General features: G+C 39.4%; 1 protein-coding gene and 1 long non-coding RNA gene across 17 annotated transcripts in view; one reads left to right on the top strand and one right to left on the bottom strand.

Annotated features, from left to right (window-relative positions):
- Positions 1-24,238, top strand: part of LOC118090939 (uncharacterized) — a 123,505-nt gene that overhangs the window by 623 nt on the left and 98,644 nt on the right. Inside the window, exon 2 of the long non-coding RNA XR_004693342.2 lies at positions 1,955-2,029. This is a non-coding gene — a long non-coding RNA (uncharacterized LOC118090939). The remainder of the gene's footprint in view (positions 1-1,954; positions 2,030-24,238) is intronic.
- The window catches only part of CACNA1C (calcium voltage-gated channel subunit alpha1 C), a 550,248-nt gene continuing 537,990 nt past the window's right edge, over positions 11,981-24,238 (bottom strand). For all 16 annotated transcript variants that reach the window (XM_060279995.1, XM_035127322.2, XM_035127323.2 and 13 more), the window contains 3 exons: positions 23,548-23,651; positions 19,049-19,372; positions 11,981-18,036 (listed from right to left, as the gene is read on the bottom strand). In XM_060279995.1, the coding sequence (XP_060135978.1) occupies positions 17,740-18,036; positions 19,049-19,372; positions 23,548-23,651 (725 nt within the window). In that variant the 3' untranslated portion in view covers positions 11,981-17,739. The remainder of the gene's footprint in view (positions 18,037-19,048; positions 19,373-23,547; positions 23,652-24,238) is intronic.

The raw sequence follows: 24,238 nt of genomic DNA, 5'->3' as shown, positions 1-24,238 counted from the left end.
GACTACTAGCCTTGTTAGCCAAATCAAACAATTGTAGTTGCGGAGCTCCCTCATCTCTCAAGCCCCTTTTCTGAGGAGCCCCCCCCCCCCATGAGTGTAGCCTGCAGTCGCACCCCTTCCCCCACTGGCTCAGAAGCAGGAGAGGCTGCCATGGAGTGCCAGTTTGGTGCTGCTGGGGAAGGTGTTCTCTGGGCAGTGTTGCTCAGTTGCCAAACAAATCTAGCCTTCTTACCATTGGGTGGGCTGGGAGGAGATGGGGATTGCTGAGGAGCTGCTGGGATGATCTCCACTCACTTCTGCAGCTTCAAAGTTGTGAGGAAAGCTGACCCCTTGCCAAGGTGAACATGGCAAATGGAATGGTTGAACTTACACAGTATGATAGCTGTTCAGTTACAATTTTATTTTTAACAGTTGTGGATGGGGGAATGTGCCTTTTGGCACAGGCCTTTGTTTTTAAGCATACAATAGAATAAAACAAGATAAGACTTAAAAGCCAGCAAAATGGGAAAGCCCTGTGCATGTGTTACTCAGATGTAGGGCATTATTGTGTTGAGTGCAGATTAGACCCATACTGTTATTCTCTCCACAATGTCATGATTGTGTACAGTTGTCTTCAGGGAAATTCCGAAGCGCAAGCATCTGACTGTATAGGGGCTTTGTCCTACTGGGATACCTGGTGTTCCTATCGTGCAGTGCTTGTGCATTGGCATTTCCCTACAGACAACTGTGAACAACACAGCCCTCATAGCAGTGGTCTTTAAGGTGCTGCTGGAAGGAATTTTTTTATTTTGTTTCTCTATAATCAATGTCGCTATGCCCTGTATGTGAGAGAAATGTGAATAGGGCTGCAGTCAAACTAAAAGCTTAAAAAGTCCAGGCAAATAGCAACAATATCTGGTGCTGAAAAGATAACGGGAGATGGTACCAGGGAAGCCTACCTGGGGAACGAGTTCTGAAGGCAGGACAACACAACAAAAAAGATCCTATATCTGATTAGAAAGCCCTCTGATAGTTATCCTAGTCCTAAGCTTTTTAAGGCTTCAAAAGTTAAAACAAGTACATGGAATTGGACCCAGAAATTTAGTTCAACCGTGCAATTCTATGCATACTCCAAATCAGTGCAGACAGGATTCTAAGCCCCTTTCGACGCAGTGTGGGATTTACAAGTGAACATGCATAGCAATGGGTTACAGTCTGAAGGAAACTAAACTCTAAAAGTACACCGAGGATCTTAAATTACGCTAGATTTTAAGAATAAGGAATGAACAGACTTTTGGGGGTTACTTTACCAAGCTATCCTGCCAACCTAGCAGTTCGAAAGCACATCAAAGTGCAAGTAGATAAATAGGGACCGCTCCGGCGGGAAGGTAAACGGCGTTTCCGTGTGCTGCTCTGGTTCGCCAGAAGCAGCTTTGTCATGCTGGCCACATGACCCGGAAGCTGTCTGCGGACAAACGCCGGCTCCCTCGGCCTATAGAGCGAGATGAGCGCCGCAACCCCAGAGTCGGACACGACTGGACCTGATGGTCAGGGGCCCCTTTACCTTTACCTTTTACCAAGCTATGGCTTTTTATTATCAACTACTTCTTGATCTGCCATCAGCTTATCTTCAGTTAGTGTGCTTCTTGTTCTCATTGGTTAGGGCACATTTGAGCTTGGTTGTTCTGAATTTATTTGTTTCTGAACCTGACTTGCATTTTTAGTGTTGTTTGCTTACATTCTTATTTGCCACAGCATTCATATGCCTCAAAGTTGTCTTTCCTAGAAGATGCACTCTGAATTTTTAGAAAGTATTTTGGGAGAAATGTACAATTGCACATCCCTACCTTAGTTGTGTTAGTTGCAGAACAGATTTGTAATTGTCGAATTTGTGCTGCAAATAATAAGTAGAATATAAAAAATATAACCAAAGCTGGTGGAAAGTATGTTTATTGTTCTATATCTTCTTTGACAGTGAGACAATGAGAGGGAAAGCAAGCAAGGGAGGTACAGGGACAATAAACTCAGCCAACTCCTAACAACATGATGGGTGAGTATTAATGTATTTATTGTTTTTGTTTCTATTTTATGTAATATTAGTGTAACATTGTTTGGATAACAGTTTAATGTTGTAGTAGTAGTATAGCCGTACTTCCCATTCATAAGATATGTACTGGTTCAGAAAGTATGCGGACTGGGCTGTTAGCCATGCAGAATAGCCACTACTATTGTACTGTAAAGGTATGGTTAGGATTCTAAATACTGTACAGCTTGGCACTGATAGAACTGTAATACAAATCCACTGGGGAAGTATAAATGTTAGGAATGTATAAGTTGACAGTGGCTGGCAGATTGACCTGTGTGTAGCAGATGTCATGAGGAAGGTATAAGTGTAAAAGGAGTTAGGATAAACCAATCAAGACATTGTTAAAAAAATTTATTAGCAATTTTTAAAATAACATAATTCCTCAGATAAAAATGCAATCTTACAGGAATATACATTTGTCTCACACCAAGGCAATTCTCTAGCTCACTTTGTGGGTCATTCATTCTGTTTATTTAAAATGTGTGAGAAGAGGGCAAGATTGGTTGTTTGTTTTTAACCTATAGCAGGCTTACATTATGGTTACAAACTGTACAGCTTTATTTTACAAGGGCAATTTTAGCCTTCTTGATTTCAGTAGGTTCATGAAAACTGGGTCTTAAAACAGCTCAACAGTTCTGTCTCAAACATCTTTAAGTTAGATAGTATGAGCATTTTGGATTAGGGAGGAGGGAGAAGTGGAGGAATTTACATTTTGACAGACATAACAGCTTTTAAGAGCTCGGTTCATTCATGGATCTAAGCAATTAGAAAGAAAGTTACATGCAGAAATCTGTATCATATCAAATAAACATTTATAGCTGATGGTCAGGGGAAATGAAGTTCCTCAGATGGTCAGAGGAAGTGAAAGTTGTGCATGAGCCCACTGCACAGTCTTTGACAGAGAGACAGCATTGTATAAAACATAGCAATATTTATTGGTAGGGACATGCAACTTTTTTTTCATGAAAGGATGATTATGTGGAAGTTCTGAGGTTATGAGGTGCAGCATCTTATCTTGCAATGCTCTTTGTGTGTGTGTACATTTGAATTAGAGGTTTACCTAAAAACATAGAAATCATTTCTTGTTCAGATGTTTAGAGCTTTTAAGACATTTCTTACCCATTCATGTTGCAAGAACTGTAGAAACTCTTAGTAAGTTCCTAAACGTACATGATTGAGGTAATAAATGATTGAAGTGATAGGTTTTTTAAAAAATTTATAAACTTGGTTCTGCTGAAAGAAATTTCTCAAATTACAACCCATTGTTAAAACTAGGCCAGAAATATCAAATAGTTTGAATGTGCCACCACACTATTTGTTTGCCTTGATTAATATGGCGCAAGGACACAGTTTTGCTGCTGAGAGCCTGCTTACATTGATAAGATGCATGGAATGGACTGTGGAGGAGGCTGACATCTATTTTGTATTGTGCTTGCAGTGGTGAAGCCTACACTGGTTGACTAAGTCAGTATTAATACACTAACTCATGAACACCTGCCCCCAAATCAGTGCTGTAGGCAATGGTCAACTGAGACAAGAATGATCTGTAAAGTAATCTTAGCACTTCAGGATAAAAAGAGGGATTGTGTACGCTGCCTTAAGCTCCTTGGAGGAACAGAAGGGCTAAAATATAAGTAAAATAATTAATCAAGGTCAGAAGAGGTTGTATGCTGTATAGGGAGGGTAGGAGGTTGGCTGCCTAAAGGATTTGGGTCATTCCACGTCATTTCAACGAGGTCATGTCACCCTCCATCTCGGATTTTGATGAAATTTGGTGTACACCATCCCGTATGGTTGAAAGAAACACCCTTAAATTTCTTCCCTCTATCTCAAACAGTTTTAATTTTATAGCACTTCGAAGTTTTGTTAAATCTGCATTGTCTGTCCCTCTTAAGACCCTTGGCACAAGATAAGGTTGTGTACATTTTATTTTTTTCTCCATAACAATTGATCAGATCTCTTTGAAATTTTACACAGAGCTCAATAAAATGATGAGGATTTCAGAAAAAATACACCAGCACTCAAAAGATTTTATAAATGCCTACAAATAATTATAAATGCACTTGTAGCCTCCTTTTTTTTGGTGGAAAACCTAGGTTTAGAAAACCTGAATTTACAGCGTGTGGGTATGATGTAACCAAAAGGTTTTGATGTTGAAAATAATTGCAAAAACATGTTCTTTCTCGACAAAGAATGAAATTTAGGGTTTTTTATTCCTTGTAATGAAAATTTTACGTTTTTTGGACATCGGAGGGAAAAAATGGCTACCATTTTGTACAACTTTCCTGCAATTCATAGCTGTAATAGAAAAAATTAATGAAACAAAGTTGTTGTAATAACAATAAGGACAACAATTAAACTAAAGTAAAAAAATTACCATAACAGATTATGCTATTATCACAGTTGATTACCTTACAAGTTCAATGCTCCTCAGTTTCTTTGCTGTATCACCTGTAAGTATTTCATTTTTTCTTCCATCAACACCAGTGGTCTGCATGACTCATCTGCATTGCATCACCCAACTTCAGCTATCCATTATTCATCCACACATTGAATAATAGCATACACAACTAGCAAGACTTCTCTGAACCGTAATCTGAGAAAACATTTTAAAATGTCTAATAGTTTTAATATTTCTGAAATGAATAATTATTTTAAAAAACAATTTAAGCCTAATTTGATGTACAGTACTCATATTTGTATATAATACTCAAATTTTAATTTTTTGGAATATTTTTCTTGCTATGTCTTACATGTCAGCATGTAATGTTCTACTGACCGTAAATTCTCCCCGCCCCTTTTTTAATATTCCCGATAGCCAATTTTCATAACTTCAAATCCAAAATCCCAAAATTAAAACAAGTGTGCACTTTTGGGGGGAAAACACCTATAATAACCATTATTATTTTAATTTTTAAGATGAACAACTTTGTTTCAATAATTTTTTCTATTACAGCTATGGATTGTAGGAAAGTTGTACAAAATGGCTACCCAGTAGCCATTTCCCCCCACGATGTCCAAAAAAATGTAAAATTTTCGTTACAAGGAATAAAAAAACCACAAATATCATTCTTTGTTGAGAAAGAGCATGTTTTTGCAATAATTTTCAACATCAAAAAACGTGGTTACATCATGCCCACACACTGTAAATTCAGGTTTTCTGAACCTAGGTTTTCCATTAAATAAACCTAGGTTACAAGTGCATTTATAATTTTTTGTAGGCCACTGGTCCCATCACCTTCTGGCAAATAGAAGGGGAAGAAATGGAGGCAGTGAGAGATTTTACTTTCTTGGGCTCCTTGATCACTGCAGATGGTGACAGCAGTCACAAAATTAAAAAAAACCCTGCTTCTTGGGAGAAAAGCAATGCCAAACCTAGACAGCATCTTAAAAAGCAGAGACATCACCTTGCCGACAAAGGTCCGTATAGTTAAAGCTATGGTTTTCCCAGTAGTGATGTATGGAAGTGAGAGCTGGACCATAAAGAAGGCTGATCGCCGAAGAATTGATGCTTTTCAATTATGGTGCTGGAGGAGACTCTTGAGAGTCCCATGGACTGCAAGAAGATCAAACCTATCCATTCTGAAGGAAATCAGCCCTGAGTGCTCACTGGAAGGACAGGTCCTGAAGCTGAGGCTTCAATACTTTGGCCACCTCATGAGAAGAGAAGACTCCCTGGAAAAGATCCTGATGTTGGGAAAGATCGAGGGCACAAGGAGAAGGGGACAACAGAGGATGAGATGGTTGGAGAGTGTTGTCGAAGCTACGAACATGAGTTTGACCAAACTGCGGGAGCCAGTGGAAGAAAGGAGTGCCTGGCGTGCTATGGTCCATGGGGTCACGAAGAGTCAGAAACGACTAAACAACAACAACAACAAAATCTTTTGAGTGCTGTTGTGTTTCCTTCTGCAATCCTCGTCATTTTATTGAGCTCTATGTAAAATTTCAAAGAGATCTGATCTTTGGTTATGGAGAAAAAAAATAAAATGTACACAAGGGTATCTTGTGCTGAGGGTCTCAAGAGGGACAGACAACGCAGATTTAACAAAACTTCGAAGTGCTATAAAATTAAAACCATTTGAGATAGAGGGAAGAAATTTAAGGAGGTTTCTTTCAGCCATAAGGGAAGGGTGTACACCAAGTTTCATCAAAATCTGAGATGGTGGGTGACAAAACCCTTTTTTTCCATTGATTTGATGTGGAATGACCCATTTGGGATAAATAGGAATCTGAGGAAACTTGTGTGATGCAAAGATGGAGAAAGGGGGGCTGAGGCAAAGCCTCCCAGGGGGCTCAGTGCATGAAAGAAGTGGATAGGCAAAGGGAGGATAAGAGGGTTAGAGGCTGTGACCAGGGAGCCAAGAGGACATAAGCTGCTAGGACACTAACAAGAGTAGCACAGAAGGAAGATTTTGTCTGATGTGATTTCTCCTGTCACCTACATTGTGATCTACAATAACCATGAAGTTGTAATTTTGGGATTTTTAAAAATTTCACAGCACATAAACTACCTTTTGTACCAATGTGCAAGATACTCACATGAATTCTTATTAAGTAATTGGTGATCATGACCCAGATAATATTCCTGGAGCAGCTTCTGTATTCATTTTACTGCCCATGAAAATACAAATTGTTTTTGTTTTTTATGTGAGGGCTTACTTTGTAAGCAGACTTTAGAAAATCATTTATGAAAAGCAGGCCATAAATAATTAAATAAATTACTTATGATGCTAAAGGTTTATATAGATTAGCAGAGTCCACTAAAAGTAGATCACTAAATAATTTGTTTAAGAGCATAAGAAGTTTTTTACATTCAGACCCATAGGATACCAATGGTATTGTACTGTCTCTTTCAGTGGCGAATACAAGATGCTACAATAATACACACACCACTACAAGGCAATAATACAGGAACTGTGTTGAAATTCATACTGTCGGAAGCTGAGATGAACTAAGATCAAACTGGGTTTATTTCCTCTTATTTCATATCTCTTTCTGATAGTATAAAATGTAGCTCAAGGATATATGCCCCAAATATTTACAGCACAATTAATCAGGATTCCACCCGCCCCCCTTTGAGCAAATCCTCACATTAAATGGAGTTTGGGCAGAAGACTGATTGATTGAACCACCTGTCACCAGTGGACTTCAGCTAGGATACCAGAGAGAAAATGTTTTGATAAAATAATTGCAGAATAAGATCACTGATGGCTGTTTCATCATTAACACTCCTTCTAATACTAAACTTACATAGAGAGTGTTGTCAAGAATGTCTCTGGATGTTGCAGCATGCTTAGGGGACCCCTAATGTTTGCAGAAGTATAAAAAAAGCTTCTTTAAAAACAAAAACACACGAAGCCCCCAACCAAAGAACAGTGAGGACTGAACATGCTCAATAGCCACAGAATATTGTGTGATAGCTGGAAAAGGAAAATGGAGAACTAGATGGAGGAGCGGAATGCCCTGCTTGGAAGGAGGGGCTGGCTGGAACCCAAACAGTGAAGGTATACGACAATATTTTTTACAGGTCCTGCTAGGTCCCACTTGTTCCTCCTAACAGCAATCTGACACATGGGACATAAAACTGGGGCACCCATGGACAAAGTAAGGGTTTCTGTGCATTCCCCAGGTATTCAGAAAAAATATTATTTTGTAAAAAAGAAAAGAGGGGAAGGGACGGAAAAGAACCCATCTCCCAACAAGAACTGCATATCAGCAAAGCTCTCCTATAATAATGGTACGACTAAGACATGTATAAAATCTCTGACAGTGATGAAAGCTGGAGGGTTGGATTGGCTTTTCAACAAGGAAAAAGAGGAGCTCTACCAGACAACACAGGGAGGAAGGATTTTTTTTAAAACAAAAACCTCCCCTGCTATACTTTTCATTTCGGGAGCTGTGACAATTCCAAAACATATCATTGATTTAAAAATGCAATAGCACTCAGAATTGAGGATGATGATGGCACTTATCTGAAATAAGTTCAAGCAGGGGCATCGCAATGGGGGGGGTGATGGGGGCGGTCTGCCCCGGGTTCCACTCGGGGGGGGGCGCCAAGTGGCACCCCGCCGCTGCCGTACCGAGCGGGCTTTCTACCTGGAGTTTGTAGCTGGAGGCGCACGGATTGGAGTTGCCGGGGGGCGGCGGCGATACCCCGCTACATAACACGCATGCGGGTAGAAAGCCCGCTCAGCACGGCACACCCACCACGTCGTTACCTAACATGCATGTGTCGTTATGTAGCGACGCATGCATCGTTACGTAGCGACACCGCACCCCCCCCAGATGCATGGCAATTTGCCGCCCCCTGGGTGTCGCAGCGCCTCGCTATGCCCCTGAGTTCAAGGTCCCCTGACTCATGTCAGGATAATGCTCCTATCCCTGCAAAGTACTGCTGAGGTTTAGGTCTAGCTGAACACACCCCCCCCCAACCTGGTATTATAGTTTTCAAGTTTGTGGTTGCTGAGTATGTATGTGTAGGTTAAAGCACTATCCTCCTGTTGTACCACTCTGGTTAGAGGCCATTCCCACCACTGTCCCTCAACCATTTCTGTTCTCTCAGCAGCAATAAGTTCAAGGGGATAAAGGAGTCTGAATTCCCCCCCGCCCCCAAGTTCTAATAGGCCTACAGTATTTAGGATAGTACTTCCTGCATGGAATGTATATTGTATACCTGTATGGACTGCATATTGTTAATACATGGTGTGGATGTGATTAAATCCCACACTTCATTGCAAGTACAGTGGTACCTCTGGATGCGAATGGGATCTGTTCCGGAGCCCCGTTCGCAACATGAGCAGTGCACAACCTGAAGCGCCAAATCTGTGCATGCTCGCCGTGCGATTCAGCGCTTTTGCGCATGCGTGTGACGTCATTCGGCGCTTCTGCGCATGCATGAATCGCCGAACCTGGAAGTAACCCTTTCTGGTACTTCCGGGTTTGGTGCGTTCGTATCCCGTGATGTACACAACCCGCAGTGAACGTAACCAGAGGTATGACTGTAAAGGACCAGTCTCCACCTAGGAAACTACAATAAATGAGACAACCATGTTTCTTTATTCTGGAGTCACATTTTTCCTTATGTAGTCACTACTATCTCAGAGCCCTTATCCTTGTGTGATCCAGTCTACTCAGTAAAAATGTCATATGATATCCCTTTGCTGCCTGCCTTCCCCCCATTTACTTATGTGAAATTAGCAATATTAAGCTGGAGGACACAGGAGGTTCCTTTCAGCCACATATTCTATTAATTTCAGTGCTCTTTGTGTGGTCTCACTAGCTTCAAATCAGTTAGATTTCCCATGGTTGTTAAACTGAAAATGATTAAGAATCTCCTGTATACATGGCACAGTTCTCTCTCTCTATATATATATATATATATATATATATATATATATATATATATATATATATAGGTGTGTGTGTGTGTGTGTGTGTGTGTGTGTGTGTGTGTGTGTGTGTGTGTTATTAAATCTCACATTTTTTCTCTTTCTGTGTTAGAATTTTGATGGCCTGGCAAATGTTACTGTTTTGATAATTTATCAGGTAAAAAACAGTTTTGCCCAAATAATTTCCATGTAAGAAACTGTAACATATAAAACAACCCTCTCTTTGTAGTCTGAAGTCAGAACCCAACCCAGGTTTTTGATTAATCTTCTAGAGATTAATTGGACACAACTGTCCATTCATCTATCTAACCTCACAGTTCCTTGATTCATATTCCATTACATTTATATCAGAACTGTAATGTTTAATACAAATAGATGTACAATTATACCAAATATGCTTCAAATGTGGGCTCTTCCTGTAAAGGATGAGTTTATTTTTAAATGTTATTAAGAAGCGCACAAATTGCAATTGTTACTAAGAGAATAATCTCAGCAACTCTGAACAGTTAGCGAGCTGTGTGTTTTCTTGAAAAGTTGTCTCCATGGTTGTCAAATCGTAACTTGCAGTTAAGTAAGAATGTTTCATAGAATGATCTCAAACTCTTCAGTCAGAAAAAGACACAGAAGCCTGGCTGAACCCATACAACTCTTATACTGTATTGGCATCAGTCTAAAGAAAGCAATGATACATTGCTTTAGAAATTATCAAGAAATGTAAAAAATGCATTTGCCCTTTTTGTTGTTGTCATAGTCATCAACGGAGTGGGACTAGGGTTAGAAAACAAAGCAGAAATAGATGTGGTCCTGTACATAGTGCTCCTTTGGCTGTCCCTTCAGACTCCGGTGCAGTGGGGGGTGGGGTAATAAAACAGGTTGGATCCCTTGCAGTAGCAGCAACATCTGCATCATTGTAATCACCAACATCTTCATCATACACACGTTCACTTGAAGAGGCAGATGATGCAGAAAAGTTCTCGGGCTAAGGGAACTCCAGCTCTGGATCATTAAGCCCAGCTTTCCTCCCATAATCTAAATCATACAGAATAAGGAAGGGGGGGGGGAATCCAATATAACCGGCCTGGTAGAATGACCAAGGGTGATGGGGGAAGATGGAAGTCTTGGTACTTGCAATAAATGTCTTTAGTATGCAGTGTAAACAGTTGTTGAGCTGCAGGAGTGAACAAACTCAAAAGAGTGATGGTTGGCTTTTTCCCCTTGTAGAAAATAACCCAGTCTTTAGCTTCTGTAAAGCTTCCATCTGCAGTGCAGTGATTGTATCCAACATGTAAGCCCAATACAAAGGGAAAAGAAAGGACATTTTATGGAACCAAAGCTTTCCCCCTTTCCCGTACCATGCCCCAGACTGCCCCACATAAAGGAGGCAGTAGCTCTTTGCTCAGACCCATTTAAGTATCTCTTTCTATGTTTATATTATAGCAACTTGAAGTAAAATAGCAGCCACTCATAATCTAAACTGTGCTGGCAGCAGCAAGCTCTGGCCATGGTCCACCAAAATCTCTGTTAAAATATCTGCAAAGTACCTTTCATTCATTGGTGATTGATACGAAATAGGGTATAGACAAATTTGACAAATATATTAAAGAACTAAGATATTTCATCTGGTGCTTGAATTTGGATAGAAACTCCTTCCTCTAATACCTAAATACAATAATGGCAGAATAACCTACTTTGAGTAAATTGCATCTTTAGTCTAACTTTCTATAGAAACAAAAGATGCTCCATACCATAGGTAAATGATTTCATTAATACCTAAACCCAGAAGATTCTATATATGACAGTTTGTTTTGACAGAAATTGTAGCACCAGTATATACTTAGAAAACACTGTTAATTCCTGTCAAGTGTGTATATATCATGGTTAATATAAATTCAGTGAATAATTTGCATAAATATGCAATTTTGCACACTCACATAAAGGCATAGAGAATGTCTTTAAATAGGCAGTGTAAACAGGGTTTTTTGTAAAATGCCTGCACAGTATGCATAGTCTCCAAATAATATCAGTAAATATATAAAACTGGATAATATAAACAGATTAGATCATACACTGCCTGGTAAATGTGCATAATTTATCTGTTATGACTATTCATTTTGATAAGATAAAAAAATTCCTTCAGTAGCACCTTAAAGACCAACTAAGTTTTTATTTTGGTATGAGCTTTCGTGTGCATGCACACTTCTTCAGATACCATTTTGATAAGGACATGTATGAAACTAAAATCACTTTTTCTACATCACTTGGAGACCCCTGACAATGTGCAAAATTACTTATGCTATCACTTTGTATTTGTTCTCTGTGCCTTTCTGTAAATTTGCAAAGTCACAATTGAACTCTAACTAACCTCAACAAATGCATGTCAAAGCAGTACAGTACTTATGATGGCTGGATGCATGAAATATCAGTTCTCTGACAAATACCACAGGAGGTAAAGGAATAGCACCATATACAACCAGTTATGGCTGGTATTTTACTACCTGTGGAATTTACACTTTTATGGGAACATATAGGGTGATATCCAAGGTTTGTCATAGTAGACCCATTGAAATCAATGGACCTAAGTCTGATTATCATTGGTAGTATACGATTGGTGATAAGTTTGCAATTGTATATAATTGTCTTCATCTATTCCCCTGGAATGCTGTCATAATCAGTGAAGAATAATGCAGCCACCTAATTCCCCACTCCCAAACATGCAGTGCATGCTTATGTTGGGAGTGGGCAATTCTGAATGAATTTAGGATTGGTTTACATGCATATGTGTATCATTTAATTTCACTTGATTACTAAATAGCTTACAGTTGTGAACCAATTCAACTGAAAAGCTTTAGGCCCCTTCTGATGTTTACTTAAGTAGCATGAGAGCTGCTGCACTTCAGCTGTTTCCTATGCTGCTTGAGTGGCATCAGAAGCCCCAATATGGGAGGAGTCCACAATGTGCCATCCCACACAATCATCACTATTCCTAAAGGTGGGGTAACATAGGCATGGGGAGGAGCCTTACTGCTATCTCCATCCATGTGTCCTAGGGTTCAATCCTTCCTGTGCTGCAGGAAGAATTTACATTGCTGCAGCTCCCACTATATGAAGTTAATGTCAGAACGGATCCTTTGAGTTTTAGGTGATCTGAAGTTATATGAAAAGTATTTCTGTTGTATTTGCTCTGTTTTGGCTTGTTGACAAATGAGATTAATCAATTGATATTAGTCATTAGCAGCATAATCCTATACACATCTACTCAGAAATAAGTCTCATTGAGGTTAATGGGACTTGGGTATACCTATGCATATGGGATTGCAGTCTTTTTGATATAAATAAAATAAAATTAAAAAATTGTCCAGTAGCACCTTAGAGGACCATGCACACGAAAGCTTATACCCAGAACAAACTTAGTTGGTCTCTAAGGTGCTACTGGACATCCCCCCCCAACTGCATCAGACCAACATGGCTACTTACCTGAATCTAGGGTCTTTTTGATGAATACTGTATGTAGGTGTGGACTGGCCTTAGTAATTATGAATATGATATTGAGGAATGACAGCTGTTCTGCATAGCTGCCAAGTTATCCCTTTTTTAAAGGGATTTCCCCTTATGCTGAATAGGCTTCCTCACGAGAAAAGGGAAAACTTGGCAGCTATGGCTGTTCTGGATTAATAAATGAAATGAAATTGTTTGATCTAATGCATACATTGTTGGAAACAGTTAATGAGGATTCTTAAGCACAAACAAAACTAAAAAAGCAAGTTGTTTCCAGGCAGATTCTGACTCTGCTATCATTGCAGCATGGTCATTAATTGTTGGCGAGGATGTGATTTTGGAGAAAATGCTATATAAAGTGTGTGCACAGTTGTCAGGGCTGGTTCAGGACATTTTGCCATTAGAGGCAAAACAGAAAATCCTGACTCATGTGCCGTATGTCTGCCCACCTGCTGGATCTGCTGCCTCTCCCAGCTTCTGGAGCTTGTTGCCCTGAGGCAACTGCCACACCTCACCTCGTGGTTGGGCTTGGCCCTGACAGTTGTGCAATGCTTCTCTAAGAATGGATATTATCATTCTTTGCAAAAATTTGATTGATTTTTCATAGATAGTTCAACCTATTTAACAAGTCTTATTGTTGGAGCCTTCTATAAGTGAATGTATGGTTTAATAAAATCTGGAGCATGATGGTTATGAGCAAAGTAGAAAAAAGTAAAATTAAGAGAAGAAAGACAAAAAGAGTCCCCCCCCTTCAGTATGTTATTACAAATTTTAACACTGGAGGGAAAATATATACTCATATTTGATCTTTTTGTTAGCCCCTTTGAGTATGGTTTCATAGAAGAGAGGGAGACTCATTCATTTATGTAATAGATGAAGTATAGTGACTTATAACCATCAATCTACACCCTAGTACTTCTCTGATAAAATGCAAAGTATTAAATGTATAGTAGTTCTCCACAAGCACATGGTTAAAAAATGGAATTTGCTACCACAAGATATAGTAACGACTGCCAGCTTGGATGGCTTTAAAGGGGGTTAGACAAAGTCATGGAGGATAATGCTCTCAATGGCTATTAACCAGGATAGTTGTGTACTACCTCCAGTAAGGGAGGTGATATGCCTCTGAAGACCAGTTTCTGGGGAGCACCAGTGGGGAGAGTGCTCACGTCCTGCTTGTTGGCCACTATCAGAGCAGGAGATGCTTGACTAGATAGGTCTTAGGAGCAAACGTTCCAGCTCCAGAGACATGCTTTGAAGACCTTCCTGCTTTGGATGGCCTTTTGCCTTGCTTCAGCTAATTTCTATTTTAAATGCTGTTGGTTATATTGATTTCTATATTGAAATTTTATTGTTTTAAATTCATACCAATTTAATAATGTAATCTGTTTTATAAATAATATATCGGTTTGGAAAATGTGGTATAAATACCTAGTGGCAATGTTTCAGCACAGAAGTGTACTTGAGACCACTGATTTTCATGAGCTTAACAGTTCTCAGTTCTGTGTTAGATTATATTAATAATAATAATAATAATAATAATAATAATAATAATAATAATAAATATTTGTATACCAATTATAACCAATAAGACAGTACTTATTTTTAAAAGTAATGAATGGATAGGGGTTTCATTTGCTGAAGTAGTGACACGGGTGGCGCTGTGGTCTAAACCACTGAGCCTATTGAGTTTGCATATCATAAGGTTTGAATCTTCGTGGCGGGGTGAGCTCCTGTTGCTTTGTCCCAGCTCCTGCCAACATAGCAGTTCGAAAGCAAACCAGCGCGAATAGATAAATAGGTACCACTGCAGCAGGAAGGTAAACAACGTTTTTGTGCACTCTGGAACTTGTCATGGTATTCCATGTGCCAGAGTGGTTCAGTCATGCTGGCCAAATGACCTGGAAAGCAGTCCGTGGCAAACCCCCAACTTTTCCAGTTAAAATATAGAGTTTGGTATATACTCGCTGTATAAGAAATACGACCCGGCGTCTAAGATGACACCCGACTTTTGAGAAGATTTTCCTGGGTCAAAAAGTAGTCTTATACGCAGGAATATACAGTAGTCCACTGAGCAGGTGTATTTTTGATGCTGAACTGCAGACTATGCTCACAGTCCTAATCAGTTATAATAGTGCTCATCACCTACTCATTGTGGCTGAATTCAGCCCCCCCCCCCAATACCAACAAGTGATTCTTATTCATAATGATATTTAAATGCTTCTCAGAGTGCTACGATTTAGTGAGTCGGTCTCCATCTTACACTTGTTCATTTTGTTCTTTATTCTTATGAATAACAAGTTTTATTGTTAAATAAAAAAATTCCTTCAGTAGCACCTTAAAGACCAACTAAGTTTATATTTTGGTATGAGCTTTCGTGTGCATGCACACTTCTTCAGATACACAAGTTTTATTGTTGTTTAACTTAATGTTTTGGTATTTTTTGTCATCCTAATAATTTTTTTAAATTACTTTTTCCTCTAAAGTAATCGCAGTCCCTTTAAATGTGCAAATTTGGTGAAGGGTGCTTTGCACTCAGCTTCATATAAATCTGCTACTAAAACCGTGAGTAACTCATGAAGAGCATTAATTTGATGTTGTTACATTCATTCTTCTTCTTCTTCTAGTATTTTCTCTATAGTAAAATAAATTATTCCCCTTCCTGGAGTTGCTGATGCCAGCTCAGTTTATAGGAAAGGATCAACTGGACTATCTTTGTATAATGAAATTTGCCACCCTTTAGTGAGGAGAATCATTTTAACTGTGCAAAGGGGTTAAACCTGGATAAAAATTCTCAGCTCCAGAAAGCAAGGTACTCTTCCCATCTCAATTCATTACTGTGCATGTTTAAGGGAGTGCAGAAAAAAGAAAGTGAACACAAGATATGCAAAATCAGTTAATGATCAACCTGTCAGTGGGTTGCAGACTAGTTACTTAACACCAGATACACTTTGTTCATTGTACAAATTAAAAAAGGGAAAAATTGTATACCCTTTCCCCCCAACCACATGTAGAAAAGCACTTAAAAGTTCAAAGGTAAAGCTTGGCACACTCCAAATACGAAATGATTTACTTTACATGCAGCAAAATATACAAGAATTGTTATTTTCCCCTTAAACAAACTTAATTCATCATATTTGCTTGGCACAATTGCAATTCATTTTAAAAAAATAGTTGAAAAATACTGAAACTGACCTGAATTCAAGTATTACGGTTTCTTCAACAGAAACATCATCAATGCAATAAAACATCACACAGAATATATCGAAACGTAACTCCTTCTCACTTGTGTGGTTTTTTTGTTTTCTTTAATTCCCTTGTTTTGTTTTTCTATACAGTTTTAATGCCAACACAATTCACAAATTTTATTCAAAATTAATATTATTGCATTGTTTTTGCATATCTTGTGGAACAGAAAATGCAAAGAGTTACTGATTCCCCTTTCAAAAGCAGAGACAGTGGTATATTTTTACACTCACATGACCCCAGATACAGCTCTCCTGCAGTTATACCAGGAAGTGAAGAACTGTATGAACTTACAAACTTTCAGGCATGCATTCACTCTCTCATTCAGTCCTGTTCACTCATTCACACACCCGCAAATATACCTACCACTATAAAGAATCCAAATCGATCACTCATATGTGCAAGACTATATCAAGTGCATTGCCTACTATCTTTAAATTATAAAACAACAACAAAAAAGGAGATTTCCATTACTTCAAATAAAATTACAAATTCTGGTGTACATAATGGTTGGCAAAACTCTTCTAATATCATTATTAGTATCTACCCAAATTTCAATGGAGGGAAACAAAAAAAATTAAATAGTATAACATAATCAAATCAAACCAATTTTAAACATTTGCAAAGGTGAGAAAGAAAACAAAAAGTTAGGTGATTACAAAACTTTGTAAACACTCCGTTCACCCCCTCCCTCAAAAAATAAAATACCATAAAATAAAGTATTCAAAAATAAAAATTAGAACATGCTTTCAATAAAATATCAAACAGCAAAAACAAGGAGAGATCTACATTAGCCCATCACCACATCTCTTTGAAATGGGCAGGTTGCCTGAACTCCGGTTTGACAGAGCTGGCTTCTTGCTCCTTGAGCAGTTGGCACAGCTAGCTGTCTGAGCTTTGATTGGTTGGCAGAGTAGACTGCCTGAGCTCTGATTGACTGGCAGAGAAGTCTGCCTAGGAGTTTCTGCATTTCCATTAATAAGCATCTGCAATATTGCCATCTACATCTCCTGTACCATTGCCACTTCTGCTTCCTCCTCTAACTCCTCTTCCTCAGCAAAGTGTGGGGATTTGTTGCTGAAGTCTTCTATTCCACTTGCAGATCAAAAGGGCCTTGGCTTTATGGAGATGGTGAGGCTCATACAGAATATGTGCAAAATGATTCTTTTTTGTACACGCAAAGTTCAAAGACACCCGTTTGATGCAGTGTCCTTTTGGCTAGGGCCATTCACAGGAAGCTGAGGTTTTCCATCACATTCAGGAAGCAGCTGTTGTTCCTTGTGCAGGGACTGAGAAAAGGAGGGATCTAACTCTCCTCCTTTTACTTGTCGTCATTCTTCCTTCATGGACACATGCTGGGGTTGTATATTCACTCCTGAAAAGCTCTTTTACACCACCCAACTTTGCAATTCTTCCTGACGGAAATGAATGAAGAACGCTGTTCTGGTTACTCCAGGTCACGAGAACAGTGAGGCACTTCTGAAACAAACCCATTAGGAACATTGAAACAAATTAAAAAACCAGCATCACTTTCAGCCTTGGCAACTACAGGCTGCTGATATAAATCCTGCTGTCTTTAGGCTCCTCTTGACTTTTTCTACAATCTGGGTTCTGGGCTGTTTCCTCTTTCTCTCCCATACAGTCCTGCCCTGGGTCCCTGCAGTTAACAAAAGGCAAGAGGTTGCCATTGGGGCTTGGCTTGCTGTTACCATTGAGAATGTTGTCAGCAGCATTCTCCATTTCTTCTATTGTCAAGTCACAAGCATCAGCCAGCTCTTGAGTTGTGACCTCAATGAACTTTGGATCTTGAGCAAACTGCACCAGGCCTTCCGAAATCAAGACCTTTAAAGAGCCAGGAGATAAAACACAAGAAAAGCAGAAATCAATTTTAATATAATAACAAGGGCCAAAGCAATCTGTGGAAATTCTGGACAGTAATAATTTGATGGGGAAACCTTGCTTCATAGGACAATGGCTTAGACCTTATCTTTCCTTCTATGAATGGAGCAGTTAATGTAATAAGGCTTTCCCATTACTGTATCCCCTTCCTCTTCAGTCTGCAGCACCCCTGAAAACCTGCTTGTAGGGATTGGGAATGGTATTGAATATGGTGTTGTGGGGTTGCTGAATTGGCAAAAATATCCCCCCCCAACATGAACTGAACAGCAATTTAGGATCAAAGGCTGCAATCCTAACCCACTTACTTGGGAGTAAGTCCCATTGAATTCAGTTGGGCATACTTTTGAGGAGACATGGTTAGGATGAGATACTAACATATCTCCTGACAGCTTCCTGCCTACAGTACAAATGCAGTTTAGTTCATTTAATGACTGTAATTGTATTAAACTACACTTCTGTATATTTGTGCAAGCAGATACAGCTTTTGCTTTATAGAACATTCTGGTTATAGGAATAGAATAGCAATCTTGATCAGGAGGGCAGGCTATAATAGTGGGGATATTAACGGCCTTGGGCAATTAAGTAAACATTTTAATAAACCCCTGCCCTCAGCTCCAACCTCCCTGTTTCTATTTGACAAACTATATATCCTACATAAGGAATTATTTTCCTTTCATACATTTACTGTTAATGACTTCTGTAAAAGGCAAATAATTCACAGGGGTCTCAAAAACTGAATGACTGGGATAAAAACTGGTGGTCTTGTACAGATTAATGGTCTATCTAAGAACTGTAAGAGTTTTGGATTCATCTAAAGGAAAAGTAAGCTTAACCTCCTATATTTGTGTCCATGAAATATAATGTATTGCATATAATACATGAAACTTTGGGGCCTGATCTCCATAAGTGTCATGATTGTTACATCAGTTACTAATACAGTACCACATCAACTTACCGCTTCAACAAGGCTGTTAGCGCTGCCGTGAAATTGTCTGCCACACTCTCTGGTCTGACTGGGAACTGTGAGGGAGACTGGCCTGGCTTTTCGAGTGCTGCTAGAGCTGGGGCTATCAGAATACAAGGAGCTGCAATGTATTGATGGGAAGCTATTATTGAGTTTCTCATTGGACTCCTCTCCTTCAAGTCGCAAGGTTTTAATTGGCTGCTGTAACCAATCTCGTGTACAGGGTGTGGCAGGGGGTGTGGCACATGACCGAGAGGATCTTACGGGTGAATGGCTTCTTTGAAGAAGAGGACTCAGGCCTGCAACTGCTAGTGCCTGGAGAGAGAGAGAAAGGAGAACATTGTACATGATGATGGTTGCAAATTGAATCATAATACGAGAAAAGAAACTGTATAAGCTGACTTAAAAAAAAAGGTTTCTTAAGGTGAATAAAAGGGTATATGGTAGAGTTGTATGAAATTATGCATATGCTGGAAATAGACAGGGAGAAACACCCTTCTCCCTTTCTCATAATACTGTAACCTGGGGTCATCCAATGAAGCTGAATGTAGGGAGATTCAAGAGAGACAGAAGAAAATACTTCTTTACTCTGCATATACAGTTGTACCTTGGTTTTTGAACAGCTTAGTTCTTGAACGTTTTGACTCCTGAACGCCACAAACCCGGAAGAGACTGTTTCGGTTTGTGAACTATTTTTGGAAGCCAAACGTCCGACATGGCTTACGATTGGCTGCAGGAGCTTCCTGAAGCCAATCAGAAGCTGCACTTTGGTTTCCAAATGTTTTGGAAGTCGAAAGGACTTCTGGAACGGATTCCGTTCGACTTCCAAGGTACGACTAGTTAAATTATTGAATTCAGTTCCAAAGATGTTGTGATGGCTGCAAACTTGGATGGCTCTAAAAGGGTGAGGCAAATTCATGGAAAAGGATATCAATGACTACTAGTCATGATTGCTATATTGCATTTAATTTCAGAGGCAGTATGCTTCTGAATAATAGTTGCTGGAAATTGCAGTTTGAAGCTGACTTGAAGGTCTCAGACACAGCTCTGACCACGTGCATGTTTGTGTATGTGTCATAAATAAATGGATATGCCTTAATTTAATGGCAATATAATTATTTTAATTTGTTTGATAAAAAGCCTGGAAACATATTATGTTATTTAGTATAAGAACAGGTCCAGCAAAGGGATCATGTTTTCCACATCTTATGGCCAATTAACATGTGATGATGGGCTGTGGCTGTGCTGGCTTACTGGCCCTGTTTGTGTGAACCAAGACTTCCACACACATGATGCATTAATGGCCATCATAATTTCTGTGGTGGAATGACCATAATAGCAGCCTCACTACTCACATGGTTCATATGCAGCATTGCTATGCAAACACTAGCTAGGAATGAAGGCCTATGGTGATCCTACTTGCTCCTGAGGCAACATGCATGATGAGGCTGCCAGCATGTGTAAACTCACTCATAATTCTCTATTAGTTGTCCTGATCTCACCAGCATTGATTATACTTTGGGGTGATAGGTGATTTCTTTTTTAACTCTAAGAAATGAATGTTGGGCACACATTGTCTTTAAAATGCTTTCATTCCAAATTTAACAAACTACTACTCTTTCCTGAAGCCAGAGCTTCCAAATACTTTACCAAATATTTTTATTTGTGATATTTATAGGACACCTAATGACAAAAGTCCTCTGGGTGGTTTACAAGTAAAATTTTAAAACATAAAACACAATAGGAAACTAAAATGTAACACAGAAAAAAACCAGCAACAGAGAATGACATCAGTACAACAAATACTAAAAGGAATAAAAAAATATTCATGACTGAAATGGAACTACAAATCGGATTTCATGTTGTTTAGAACCCATCTGTCCATTCAAATTGTTGATTTTGAAATAAATCTCCCTTTATCCTTTGGTTTGCCTTCTCTCTAGAATATATTTCTGGCAGCTTGGCCACTTTCCTAGGTTATCATGGACATGTAAATCCTTATATATCACTTCCCTTTGAGCCTTCTGCTATGTGAAAGCCACCCATGTCTTGCAACAAGTGTACTGTCATTCTCCAAGGCTTACTGAAATATCTTACTTTAGTGAGACTTACTCCAGAATGCTTAATGAAGTTGCTTGGTCAGCTTGCATAAATACAGTGCTTTCTAGAAGAATTAGAGCAACAGAATTTGTCCCACAAGGAATAAACAATGTCAGTTTCAATTATACTTGAACACGAGGATCACCAAAGTTTCCTGTAAACTGTGTTTGCTTGAAGATATTTTCCTTGAGGCATTATTTTATTTATTTAAAGTATTTATAACAACTTCATATTTTAAAATTTTCTAAGCGGTGTGGAAACAATACAAATCAACATAAAACCAGTAAAATAATATCATAAAAACAAAGATAAAACAGGTATCAAGTGATATGGATTATCATAGTTAAATTTTGTAGTCTGTCTTTCTGAAAAGTTTAAAACAACACAATAAATAGAGACACAGTATACTTTTTAAAAGTTTCATTTTAAAGAGCAGCTTCAGCATAGCTTCAAGTTCACTTCTCTAAACCAAGGCCAAATGCATAATGAAATAAAATAACTTACTTCTGAAACACAAGGAGAGATGGATTCAGGTGGAATTCATGGGACAGTGAACTGTAAAAATAGTGCAACTATTGGAAAAACTTTGCTATGGGCAGACATGTTGGCTATCCCTGGGTTAGAGTGTTGGACAGGGCTGAGAAGGTCTAGGTCCAAATCATCACAACTATGAAGCTCACTAATTGATCCTGGGGTATTCATTTCGTTGGACTGGTCATGTTGTTCGGATGCCTGATTATCATCTTCAAAAGCAACTAAAGTGGTACCTCGGGTTACAAATGCTTCAGGTTACAGACTCTGCTAACCCAGAAATAGTACCTCGGGTTAAGAACTTTGCTTCAGGTTGAGAACAGAAATCATGTTCTGGCGGTGCGGCAGCAGCAGTAGGCCCCATTAGCTAAAGTGGTGCTTCAGGTTAAGAACAGTTTCAGGTTAAGAACGGACCTCCGGAATGAATTAAGTTCTTAACCAGAGGTACTACTGTGTTGTTGTTTAGTCATTTAGTCGTGTCCGACTCTTCGTGACCCCATGGACCATAGCATGCCAGGCACTCCTGTCTTCAACTGCCTCCCGCAGTTTGGTCAAACTCATGTTCGTAGCTTCGAGAACACTGTCCAACCATCTCATCCTCTGTCGTCCCCTTCTCCTAGTGCCCTCAATCTTTCCCAACATCAGGGTCTTTTCCAGGGAGTCTTCTCTTCTCATGAGGTGGCCAAAGTATTGGAGCCTCAGCTTCAGGATCTGTCCTTCCAGTGAGCACTCAGGGCTGATTTCCTTCAGAATGGATAGGTTTGATTCCCAACTTAAAAATGGAAAGCGTAATGCTGGTGGTCAACAAAAGAGGTTGAAAGACTCTCTCAAGGCAATCCTTAAAAAATGCAGTATAAACACTGACAATTGGGAAACACTGGCCTGCGAGCGCTCCAATTGGAGAACAGCCCTTACCAAAGGTGTCACAGACGTTGAAGACATTTGAACTCAGGACAAAAGGGAGAAACGTCCTAAGAGGAAGGCACATCTGGCCAACCCTCACCATGATCAACTTCCGTCTGGAAACTTATGTCCCCACTGTAGAAGGAAGTGTGGATCCAGAATTGGCCTCCACAGTCACTTACAGACTCAGCATTAAGACTGTGTTCATGGAAGACAATCTTACTCAGCTACAAGTGATCGCCAAAGAAGAAGAAAACTCATTATCATTTCATCTGACCCAATCTAATAAGGATATAAGAATAAAATTGTGTGTGTGTGTGTGTGTGTGTGTGTGTGTCTGTGTGTGTATATGTATATGTATATGTATATATAACACCATAAGGCCTCTCAAGAAGGCCTTAGCTGGTGCAGAAGTTCATATGGGTGGAGGTGTTCTTGCAACCATAATAGCAGCTTATTGTTAAGGCATCAAAGATAATGACTAGTATCTTGAATTAGGTCCAGCAGTGAATTGGAAGCTAGTTGCAACTGGCCAAAAATAGGCTGCACAGGCTGCAACTTCCAAATCAACTTCAGCTGCAGCATTATATACAGTACAGTATAATGCAGGCATCCCCAAACTTCGGCCCTCCAGATGTTTTGGACTACAATTCCCATCATCCCTGACCACTGGTCCTGTTAGCTAGGGATCATGGGAGTTGTAGGCCAAAACATCTGGAGGGCCGCAGTTTGGGGATGCCTGGTATAATGCAACAATTGAACTGAAAGATCACCAAGGCAACAGTAATTGCTAAACTCTCGTTTTTCAGGAAGGTACAGGTGGCATATAAGAAGTAATTGATAAATCAGCATTTCTGGTCATTGCTGTCCCTCCCCAATCCAAAAACAGCTGAGTTCAGAAGCATCCCTAGTGAGAGTATGATCCCATAGTTAGATGTTCACTGATGAAGGCTTACCTGATGATGTACCACATGCAAGGGCACTACTGTCTTCTGTGGGACTTCCGTAGCCTGATTTTTCTGTCTCTTAAGACACTCCAGATTAAAGGATGCTCTTCGACCTGCAAAGCCAGTTGCACAGAAGTATGATGATATTTTAAGCTGCTTTCATAACACAATTAGGGGTGGAACTTCATGTAACATTTTATGCTGCGAACATAGGTTCTTAATTGTATATTTGCCTTGTATCACTAATAAAGGGCATTTGCAGAGGAGAACAGGCAGGTAGAAGCAGATGCTCAATATTTTCCTGCACATCTCTTGCAACTCTTTTTGTTTTTAGCACACTTTTACCCCAGTTAGAATCCGAGACTGGAAATAAGCCTGACTGGGAAGAAAAAGGGGATGGATTTGCAGGAGAAAAATCAGCAAATACAGAAAAGGTTAAGCATTTTCATTTGGTTCCTTCCTGCTGCCACATTCAGATACAGGTTGGAGACCAATCACATCTCTTTTATATCAGATGTTATTTTTGGCCTGCATCACATTGAGATGGCAAACCTGTGTCTGGACTGTACCACATCAAAATGCAGGTGGAGGCTGACATAATGTTTGGGTGGGGAATCACTGAAGAAAGAAAACATGCTGTCTGATAGAAGGGTTGCAATCTATCTTTCTCCCTAACGTGCCTAGTTTTACATATGTCAGA

The sequence above is a fragment of the Zootoca vivipara genome, chromosome 10 (assembly GCF_963506605.1).
Source record: "Zootoca vivipara chromosome 10, rZooViv1.1, whole genome shotgun sequence".
NCBI classification, from domain to species: Eukaryota; Metazoa; Chordata; class Lepidosauria; order Squamata; family Lacertidae; genus Zootoca; species Zootoca vivipara.
The sequence above is the reverse complement of the archived record's forward strand: the minus strand, read 5'-3'. Positions and strand labels throughout refer to the sequence as shown.